The 11918-nt window shown below is 36.0% G+C and overlaps 1 protein-coding gene across 1 annotated transcript in view; it reads left to right on the plus strand.

Annotated features, from left to right (window-relative positions):
- The window catches only part of LOC124721314, a 92303-nt gene extending 81665 nt beyond the window's left edge, over positions 1-10638 (plus strand). Inside the window, exon 4 of the mRNA XM_047246226.1 lies at positions 9093-10638. Coding sequence (XP_047102182.1) covers positions 9093-9378 — 286 coding nt within the window. The 3' untranslated portion in view covers positions 9379-10638. The remainder of the gene's footprint in view (positions 1-9092) is intronic.
- The last annotated feature ends 1280 nt before the right edge of the window (positions 10639-11918 follow it).

The raw sequence follows: 11918 nt of genomic DNA on the forward strand, positions 1-11918 counted from the left end.
AAGAGAATACCACACAATAACTGACACACTAAACTTTATTAAGTCTAAAAAACAACTTATTATAAGGAGTGTCTCACAGTAACAGTCTGATGACACGTATGCAAGGTAAATATGTAACTGAGTTAGAGCTGGCTGAGCCCATCTCTAAAAGCTGTTATCCAGATGGTGGAGTGTGCAGACAAGAGGCTGCATGTGCATCCATGAGTGGCAACCTCCGATTGTTGTCAAACTTGTAGCTACATCTGCTGACTTCTGTGCCACACCTTACAACTGCGTGACAGGATATCACGTGTGGATCTATCTGGTTCACTACAAGTTCTCCTTTAAGGATAAAAAACATACAGGTTGGGAGAGTTTAGACAGAAGGGACAGGTCACCCACACCCCAGACTGAAAGGGGTCCATTTCTTGTTGTCCATGTGTCACGAACCCGCTCTACTGTGCAGGAAAAGTTATCACCATAAGGACACCGTTACGGTGTGGCTAATGGCTGTATAGTACTTTAGTAGAGCTGGCCATGATGTCTCCTTTGTTGATGCTGCTGAGTCTGCGTTGTCCATGTGGCTTCTCGTTGTCTAGGCGATGATTCCTCCACTGCTCTGGGTCCAAGAAAAGGTGCGGGTTTTTTAATTATTACTGTACTATCGAAAAATGACGCAGTATTCCACGGTTTCTTTGTATCAAAAACATATTTATTGCCAAATCTATATACACAACTGTACTCAACCGCGGCCAACACTCAAGTGCCCGAAAACCCGTTGCAGACCAAAGATCACGGTCATAAGCTACAAAGAACATACAATTCCATTATCGATTATTGATCGCAACACCTAACTTAGTATTATCTTAAGCAAAAGCATTTTGAACATGACTTTAGTGTATAATAAAATTAAATGACATCTATTTGTCAGTTCCATTACAATAGCCCCCCAAGAATTTTGTAAGTATGAAAATGCGAACAAAATTCTGACACCAGAATAATGGAACTGCCAAGAATATGTTTCTAAATAAATTAAAATTTTTAATAGGACTCTTTCCTTTGAATTATGCTAACACTGAAATTGTTATACTCAGTAAAGGAAAACATAGAATTTTTGACCATAGAGTAAATGAAATACAAAAGAAGATTCACAATTTTCACTTAGAAGAGTTCATAATGTTGTAGCACGTCATATGAAACCATTGAAAGACTGTAACTTTTAACTGCAGGCTTGTTTTAATTTCTTTTGTTGCCCACTTTTCACACTACTCACAGTCTGCCCCACATTGTCCATCTTCACATAGGTGACGTCCGTTAAAAGGTCTGATTTCTGCTTGTCCTGCAGTGCGTCTGTTTCCAAAGCTTAGCTGTTTGTATCGCTTCATTGACTATAATGCCATGTTATCTAAAAATCACATACAGACATCACCTTTTGGTTACATAATGTTTATATGTAAGTACACGGTTAGGATACATAGTTGACCTTCTGATAATGTTTATCTAGTGGGAGAAGTTTACAATATCTGTCTGAATAATACTACACAGATATGAACTGGTCCAAAAAAAAAAAAGATTCTTTAAATACTACTGATAAATTCAATAAACTTGTAATACAAATGCATTAACATATTGGGTGTAAAGTATCTTATCACAAAGACATTACTCCAAGGATAGAAAAAATTAAATTGTTTTCAAAAGTAAAGTTACAGGCAGTTTGTTACAAGGGTTCATATTCACAGTAAGAGAGCAAAGGTAGAATCATGGATGAAAGTTTTGGAATGGTACATATCTATCAAAATTAAAAAATATTACTGCCTATGCATTTGCAGTGGTTGAGAGAGAAATATACAGTAATTCATGTGGTTTACTGAAAATGATTGTCTCCTTGTAGAGTTGGACATTTCAAGCACTTAGTGTGTAGTAATTAGGACTTTGCCTTTAAGATTAAAAAAACTTAATTGTTGCAAGACAGATTTAGTGCTGATTAGTGGTTTGAATTTTAAATGATGTCTCAACAAGTGTGGTGTGAGAGTCACACAAGCTAAAATTACACAAATTATCAAACATCAATCAAATTGTATAAACATACAGAAATATCAAAAAACTAACATGGCTAGCATATTACGCAGAAAATTCATTGCAAACACTTCATACAATGAAGACATATTAAACAAATAATAAACATTTTCAAGGGCACAAAACTGTATCAAAATCAGACAACTTTTTATATACACAATTTCAAAATTTCCAGTGAAAAACTTTTGTTGAGTCACCTTTTAACTTTCTCAGACTAGTCTTATCCCTTCTGTTTATACAATTTCAACGAAACAATATTCCTTAGCCCGAGAACTTTCCTGGATTTAGGATACACCAACTGGTATGCATTTGGGTGTGGATGCTCCACAATCTCGAATGGACCCATGTATATATCAAAGAATTTCTTTATTTCAGAAGTTAGAATTTTTGATTTCTCATGTGATTTTACTAAAACATAATCTCGTACTTTAAACTTGGATGCTTTGATCTTGCCATCATGTCGTCTTTTTCTAATTTCCCCGTTTTATCATTGTTTCTTTGATTATGGCTTCACATTCATGCATAGTCATCGTTGTGCATGGTGGAAATTCTACGAGTTCAGTGATAATGTTGTCTGGTTTTAGATGAAACATAATTTCATAAGGTGAAAATCCTGTGGAAGTGTGCTGCAAGCTGTTCATAACGTCTTCAAAGTCTCGTACATGGTCGTACCATGTAGGATGTTTATGACTGCAATATGTACGACATAAGCGACCAATCTCGCGCATATACCTCTCAGCTGGGTTTGACGATGGATTATATACAGATATTTGAACATGTTTGATTCCCGATTTATCAACAAAGGCTTTCCAAACTTTTGACAAAAACTGAGAACCGTTATCCGACAAGATTGCTTTTGGTTTCCCAACATTTAAGAAATAGTCTTTTTCAACTTTTGTTACTATCTCTTTACCTGTGGCTTTTCTGACTGGATACAACTTGATTAGTTTAGAAAATACATCCACCATGACAAAAATGTAGCAGTGGCCACTCCTACTCCTTGGAAGAGGCCCATAGAAATCAACAGCGACTAAATCTAGAGGTTGTGCAGGAATAATGTTTCGCATTTCACCTTGACATTTTCTGTTACTTACTTTGACTCGTTGGCACTTATCACAAGTTGACAATTCTTTTCTAACTTTCTTGGCCATATTGTAGAAGTATATGTTTTCTTGTAATTTCTGCATACACTTCTGTATGCCACAATGACCATAGCTCTCATGAGTATATCTAAGTAACCTCTCAGCTTCCTCCTCAGGCCAACATAGTTTCCAATTGTCCGAGTCTTCGTCAGTTCTCCTAAACAGAGTACCTTTAAACACCTTACAGTAATTGTCTAATTTTTAATAGTTCTTTTTCCCTAAACAGCTCTTTACTAATTTCCAATTTGCATCACGGTTCTGGCTCCTGATTTTATCACACAATGATCTAACAACTTTTTCATCTGTGACCCCTTTAATATACCTCATTTTAAACTGTTTTTCTTCATTCTGATCAAAATTTTCTGTTTCCCCTCCTACTGGTAGCCTTGATAGAGCATCCGCAACTATGTTGTCAGTGCCTTTAATATACTTAATTTCAAAGTTGAATTGTTGTAAATACAATGCCCATCTTGTAAGCCTATCATGATACAGCTTGCATTCCTGTATATAGCTTAAGGCTTTATGATCAGAGTACACTATTACCTTATGTCCAAGTAAATAGGTCCTGAATTTTGAAAATGACCACTGTATGGCTAATAGCTCTTTTTTTGTTACTGTATAGTTCTTTTCATGCTTCAGTAACATTCTGCTTGCAAATGCAATTGTAGCATGAACTGTCTCCCCATTGTTTTACTTGAAATAATTCAGCACCTAGCCCATAATCATTGCTGTCAGTATGTAAACAGAAAGGTAAATTGAAATCTGGTCTGTGTAACAGGTTCTGGTTATTCAGTTCCTTTTTTATTATGCCAAAAGCCCCTTGACAATCTTTACTCCATATCCAAACAGTGTCCCTCTTTAACAAGTTACTTAGACAGGGTGTGTTCAAGCTTTGTTTACTTACAAATTTTCTGTAAAAGCCACATAGCCCATAAAATGATTTTAGTTGTTTTCTGTTACGGGGTATAGGAAACTCTGCAATAGCTTTAATTTTGTCTGGATCAGCCAAAATTCCTTTTTCTGTTATGACATGTCTCAAAAATTTTAACTCAGGTACTGCAGATTTACACTTTTCTAGTTTTAGAGTCATTCCCCCTCTTCTAAGTTTCTCACATGCCTGTCTTAAAAGCCCAACATGCTCATTCCAATCTTGTCCAGTTACTAAAGTGTCATCTACATAAATCACTAATTTGGATACAAGTTCCTGCCCAAGCACATGGTCTAAAGCTCTAATGAATTCTGCTACCGATGAGTTCAAGCCAAACGGGACTACATAATACTGATAGCAACGGCCATTGTAAAGAAAAGCAGCGTATTTCCTAGATTTGGGTGCCAGGGGTACTTGGTGAAAGCCTGAGGTTAAGTCTAGACTTGACATTAATTTTATGTCCTTGAACTTGTGCAACAGCTCATCAATGTTTTCAGGGTGGTCTGTTACCCTGTATAAGATCTTGTTTAATGGCCTGGAGTCAAGAACTATTCTCACTCCCCCATCCCTCTTTGACACAACTACCAGAGGGTTATTATAAGCACTGATACTCCTTTCAATAATGTCACACACTTCCATCTTATGTAATTCTTTCTCAACTGCTGTACGTTTTGCTATGGGCACACCATATGGTTTTATGAAAAATGGGTCATGTGGTCTTACTTGCAAAGTACATTCGTAACCCCTAACTTTCCCTGGAATGTTGCTAAAGACATCACTGTATTCCCATAACAAAGACTCTAGTTCCTGTTTTTGCTCATTGTTTAGACCGCTAGCTTCGGAAATCTTTGTGTTTACCAGTGTTTTGAAATCTACTTCACTTAAATATAGCTCTGTTATGTGTTTGTCAACATATCTTTTCTCCTTTACAAGATTTATAGTGTTAAATTTATCATTACACAAAACTGTATTTGATCTGACAAACTCGGTGGAGATACACCCCTCATTTGGTGTTGTTATGTTAAGTTTTTGTCCTCCCCAGTCAAATCTTGCATCTACACTCCGAATCCATGACATCCCAAGAATACAGTCCTCACTGAGGCCTGGTTTAATTAGGCATCCATGTGTAAATGTGACTCCCTCAATTGTAAAAGATAACAAAGTTTGTCTTTTCACAGTTTTACTGTGTTTTCCTGTAGCCCCTCTTATTTTCACCCCAATGACTGGCATTTCAATGTACTCTTTCTCGCACTTCAGCTTTTTGCTTAGAATTTCAGAAATTCCTGACACCTGACTCCCTGTGTCTATAAGGCACTTGCCTTCCCAGGTACCAACTTTTGCTCTAATGAACGGACTACCCATATCATCACCTTTTTCAGGCTGAACATATTCATACAATAAATCACTTTGAATTTCACTGAAACAATGACTTTCTGACTTACAAGTACCTATATTACTGTCACCTTTATTATCTACGGTCATTACATTAATACACACATCATTAGCACTGTCGCTTGCATTGATAATTTCATTGATCCAAATATTTTCACCCATATAACATTGCTCACCACTAAGGTATTTATCCTTCAGTTGTTCAACAATAATATGTTTAGTGTTTTGCCACCAATCAGGATATGATATATTAAGAATATTAAGAATATTAAGAATCATTTTTTAAAAATTGCTATCATTTTTAATTGCATCACTATCTAGCCACATATTATAATGAAATAATTCACCTTTGTTCATTGCAAATGGTAGCCTACTTGTACAGTCAGTTTTACTGTTCAGGGAATATTTATCAACTGCCCAGGTTCTTTCATAAGATGTTTGATTACAGAGCCTATTGGTTGTGACACTGGCATTAACACCACTTAAACTGTTAATAACATCCTTGGGTACATCTACAACATGCATATCAGTTTCTCCCACAACACCTAATGCCTCCGATTCCTCTTTCAAGCAAACAAAATATTTTTCACCATCATCATGTATTATTAAATCTTCATTTTCCCAAATACTACAATCATCAACCTCTCTCTCCCGAAAACTTAAAACATTGCTTTCACACCCAAGTTTGCTCGTTAAATCAGTGTCAACAATTTGCTCACCTGGTTCCTTCATCAGTGCATCAATTCTTAAATCATTTACATCGTTAACCTGCTGGTCCTCTGACAAACTACAAGCTTCTGCCCATTCATAAAATTCAACTAAGTCAATTATTTTCTCTGGCTCTTTATTATAACCAATGTGTTCATTCTTAACAGGTACTGTGTTTAGAGGGTAGTACACATTCATAAGATAACTACTCATTACTTGAGACGTATCTCTTGGTGCAACGTAGTCACTGTTATTGGTCCATCTATTATCTATGCTTTTCGCCCCTACCTTGTGGACCGACAATGGAGCGCATGCTAGTTTTTTACTTCATGACTTCCCATAGCATTTTGACTCCTGGTGTCACTATGTTCACACCAATTCCTGTTTTCAGACTCCCTGTTATTACTTCTGTTCCAATTGTTCCCAGATTGTCCTCTTGAATGGAAATTATAGTTTTCCCTTGAATGGAAATTATTATTAATATTGTGACTATTTTGTTCCCTATGATGAAAACTATGGTTGTTGGGCCTACTGTTTTCCCTCCTGTTGAAATTAGTATTTCCCCAACTATGATCCCCACCTCTTTGTGCGTGATTGAAATAGTTTTTTAGTTTCCCCACTTTGTCTATAATCCTGCCAAGTTTGTCCACATAGTTTAAAAATTGTTCAATGTTGTCATCTGGTCCATACACTAGGTCCCATTGCACATCTGTTGGCAACCTTCTCTTTAAAGCATCTATCTGTGTGAGCTCATCAAAGGGTTTGCTCAAATGTACAAGTTTCTTCAGTTGATTCTTACAAAACTGTTTCATAGTCCCCTGTGTTTCTCTATAATTTGGTCCATTCAGGAACTCGCTCTTTATCCTGGCTTGTTCAGTTTCTGACCAGAACTGTTTTAAGAACTCAATTTCAAATTCTGCATAAGACATGTCCATAGAAAAATTTTGATTGGCCCATGACAAAGATTCCCCCTCCAAAAATTTTTTAACAAACTTAATTTTGAAACTTTCACTCATATTGGGCAAAAAATTGTCTCTACAACTCTGCAGAAAGTCAACAGGATGCAAACTACACTCATTAGAAAAGTTTTTAACTGGAATATTGGCTAATAAGGTACATGTGTTCATAGAAAAATTTTTGTTAGCTACATCATTGCTAAATATTTCAAACTTTTGGTTTAACTCTGATACTGTACTTTTTAATTCACTAACATCTGTCTTAGTTTCAATCTCATGGAGTTTTACTGTGTTACTGACTGTTTCCACTTTATCATTCACAACATTTAGTTTAGAGTCTACTCTACTTTCAAGATCTACTGCCATAGCTTTTACATTTACACAAACTGTATCTATTTGACTATTAACATTCACAAAACACTTTGCACTTTTCTCTCTGTCTGTGACAAGTTCATTTCTTACAGACTGGATTTTGTTACTCAGACTAGATGTTACTTCTCCCACTTTAGATTCTACCGCCAAAATCTTTGTTTCTGCCTTGCTAAGTTTCTTGTCTATCTTTGATATATCGTTGCGAAGTTTATTGCCCCAAAGTAAGACATTATCAAATTTTTTGTTCATAGCTTCCTCTAGACGCGACACTTTCTGATTTATAACACAAAAACTGTCCGCGACCGTCTGATTCATGCTTTGCAATTGTTCTTCATTAGCTTGTAAGCGGGCTGCAACAGTCTGATTTAAAGCTGCAACAGCCTGATTTAAAGCTAACGATTGTTTCATCATTTGTAACAGTGATTTAATGTCCGACGTCTCACGTTCTGATGAATTAAGACTTTGATCCCCTTCTTTGACTGACTCATCTTCCGTTTTTATCGGCATGTTTACGTCCCCAAACACTAACAAATTTTCACAATCCTGCTCGGATTCAGCACCACTTTCCTCTTTCACAATGGTCATTTTCTTTTCAGTCTGGGTTCTCACTCGTGTGGTCAGTCCACTTTACTGCTTCGTTTCATCTCCCTTGACTTCCATGTATAGCACTTCTTCGTACCACGTGGTCATTAGACTTCTGCAAAACAGATTTCGTCAATCCAGTACATATAAATGTCTTAATCCCGGCAACGAGCCCCCAGTTGTCACGAACCCGCTCTACTTTGCAGGAAAAGTTATCTCCATAAGGACACCGTTACGGTGTGGCTAATGGCTGTATAGTACTTTAGTAGAGCTGGCCATGATGTCTCCTTTGTTGATGCTGCTGAGTCTGCGTTGTCCATGTGGCTTCTCGTTGTCTAGGCGATGATTCCTTCACTGCTCTGGGTCCAAGAAAAGGTGCGGGTTTTTTAATTATTACTGGACTATCGAAAAATGACGCAGTATTCCACGGTTTCTTTGTATCAAAAACAAAACTATATACACAACTATACTCAACTGCGGCCAACACTCAAGTGCCCGAAAACCAATTGCAGACCAAAGATCACGGTCATAAGCTACAAAGAACATATAATTCCAATATCGATTATTGATCGCAACACGTAACTTAGTATTATCTTAAGCAAAAGCATTTTTAACACGACTTTAGTGTATAATAAAATTAAATGACGTCTATTTGTCAGTTCCATTACACATGCAACATGTGAATCCCTATCATCCTTGATGCTGAATGAACTGTCCCTCCTTTCTAGCCTTCACCAACCTTTCTTTCCTGAGGGAGAAACTAACCATTCCAAAAACTAGTCATAATTTGCCACCGCCCCCCCCCCCCCCACACACACACACACACTTTTAAAAGTGTCTATTAACTGTACTTAAAACTTCATCTCCTGGAAGTAAGATTTTTTTTAAGATTCAGCTTATGTATTAAGTGGTAACATTACATTGATATGCATCTTAAAATGTGCTTTTTTCTTTCAGATTACCTGTGACCACTTTACCATGGTGTCTTATAGAGTATCTGCAAAGCGTGCAATTTTGTGCAATATGCTCTGGTGGATATTTTGAGAGCTCTATTGCATGCCGTTATATACCCAGTTTCAGAGTCTGCATTGAGGTTTTGCCAGGAAATGGACACTTACATGGTCCAGGTTTCATTATAAACTTGTGTTCAAGAAGCTGCATGCAGCCAGAGTTAAAGTTTTGTGAGGTTCTCAATCATTTAACCCCTGAACAATATTACGACTGGATTAAAGAAATGTTTTGAGCTGTACGCACTCTAAGTATGCTGACAGAGTTAAAGTTTTGTGAGGTGGACAATGATTTGATACCTGAACAGTATGATGATTTGATTAAAGATATATGTTGAGCTGTGGTTACTCTCTTTCTAGCATATCACTGACATAAGCAGGTCTATGCACTGTTATGAGCACTTGCCATATTTTATTTTTGTAATTTTAGAGGTAGTTTTCTGATGATTTATTGGCAGAATTTGACACTTTGAAATGTTTACAACCAAAAGTTTTATGTGCTTTGTTACACATATTAAAATTCTGTTGTTGTTTATTTGTAATGAATCTGTATTTGCAGCCAGTTGTTCAGTAAACAATGAAGGTGTAAAGTTTTAAATCTTGGACCAATACTCTGTTGGGACATCGTGATATTTGAAATCCCAGTGCTATGGAGGTAGTGATTTGATTTGATATATTATTGGTCCTGTAGATCATACAATTTGTACAGCAAAGCACATCATGATATAGGACAAGTCAATTTGAAAAATTATGTTAAGATGGTATATGACGAGAGATGACAGTAGTGGTACATAACTCACATAGCAGAATACATACAGGATATATAGACAAAATATAAAAAAGGTGGTGTGTGAAGAGGGATGACAGTGGTGCATAATGCACATAGCAGAATACATATATGAGATAGTGGAGGTGAACATGATCTGTTTTCAGTGATTGCCTTATGTACAAGCTCAGTTTGTAATTTTGCATTTTCAGTACCTATTTCAACAATATTTGAAACCATTTCAGTGGTTAAGGACTTTGTATTTGATAACTATATGTATAACTTATTCTGCACATTTTTATCTTCTAGTCAGAGCATTAATTTCATTGTAGGGAAGTAATACTCAAATGCAGCTGTTTATACCTAGTGCTCATTTTGGACAGCATGTTTTCATGGCACAGTCACTGCAATTTTGCAAATTTAAAATAAAAGTACAGGTTTAGGAAAGTTATGTCACTGTTGGTGGTATTAATTTGCATAAAATCTGCAAAACATAATTGTCACTCTTATACTCACATTGTGGTATCTGTACAGTCCACTGAGAGGAAGTGATTTACAGAATCATTAATTCATGTCATGGGTTACTAGTTGTTGGAAAACACTGTCACCACTGGTACTACATTACTCTTGCGCCTTAAATATGTGACTATAAAATTTAATAGAAGCTGTGTTTCAGTAATAGCATTAAGAAGTTATTAGCGATAAATAAGCTTTACAATAAATTCAAAAATAGAACTATAAGTGAATGTGTGTTATCCAGTAGTTAATGAGTGTAATTGTAGATTTTAATTAATGTAATGCTGTAGTGGGACTTCCTGTTTTGGCTGCAGCTCAGCATTACTCACAGAGAATGTATGTAATATGTAATGAGAACAACATGACACACATGAGCTTTTGTGCATCTGATTTACATTTTATTAATGAATTGTAACCTATATTTTGAAAGTGGAGCATAAAAATGCACTACTAGTGCCCATAAATTGTGTTCTTCACTATATAAGTTATAATTAGAAAACTAACAAATATATTACAGTGTAAAAATATTATTAAATTACAGAAATAAAGATTATTATTCTAATAAATGAGCTTCCCAGTCTCATTCATCATCATTAAGAAAAATGTTAGCTGTTTAAAAACAAGCCCCCCAAGTAAATCATTCCTTTCCTGTGTTCCTGTTTCCACCTATTCTCCTTTCTACTATTCATGTCATCCTGTCTTTCCAGTTTTCTGGCATAATTTTTCCATTTATCTGTAATTTACATTTAATGAAATTTCCTTCATGCCTAATAGATGTCTACACACCATTACCCTAATGAGGTATTTAACAGATTCTGCTTTGATAGTGAACCAGCCACTCTTGTTGGTACGTTTTTAAAATGTATTGATTTTTATTTTCTTGATGCTGCAAGCACATCATAGTAGTGATGCTGGAGGTAATACCTATGACCAACAGGACTCTTAATAGTCTCAAAAGAGGACGTAATAGGATATGTGAGCTTGGTATTCACAGTGTATATACAAACAAGAACCCAATAAATCCTCAACACACAGGGAAAAAATTGTTTAATAATTTAATAATTGTTGATATCATTTTGGAACACAGCAGTCATACTTAATATTTTATTAAAAAGTAGTCCAAATCACAATAAAATTTAATTTTTAATTCTGGTTACTGGTTTTCATCTATGCGACCATCCTCAGTCCAAGTTTCCAGATGATGTAAGGAGGCAGAGCAAGGAGCTGCTGTTAGACTGACAATTCTGGACCAGCTCCAGGGCAGACAGTACACAGAGTCAGTATGTAGTACTGGCATACCTGCCAAGAAGTGCCCAGTTCTGGAGCAGTTCACAGAAGGTAAAAGTCTGCACTATGCAGCGGGTCTATACACTGGTTTCTCGTGTCATCTGGAGTCATGATCTGAAGATGGTCTTATAGACTGATAACCAGAATTAAAAATAAAAATTTATTTAGACCTGTACTGCTTTTTATTTTTTTAAAATCAAGTGAACC

This window comes from Schistocerca piceifrons, chromosome X (assembly GCF_021461385.2).
Source record: "Schistocerca piceifrons isolate TAMUIC-IGC-003096 chromosome X, iqSchPice1.1, whole genome shotgun sequence".
Lineage (NCBI taxonomy): Eukaryota > Metazoa > Arthropoda > Insecta > Orthoptera > Acrididae > Schistocerca > Schistocerca piceifrons.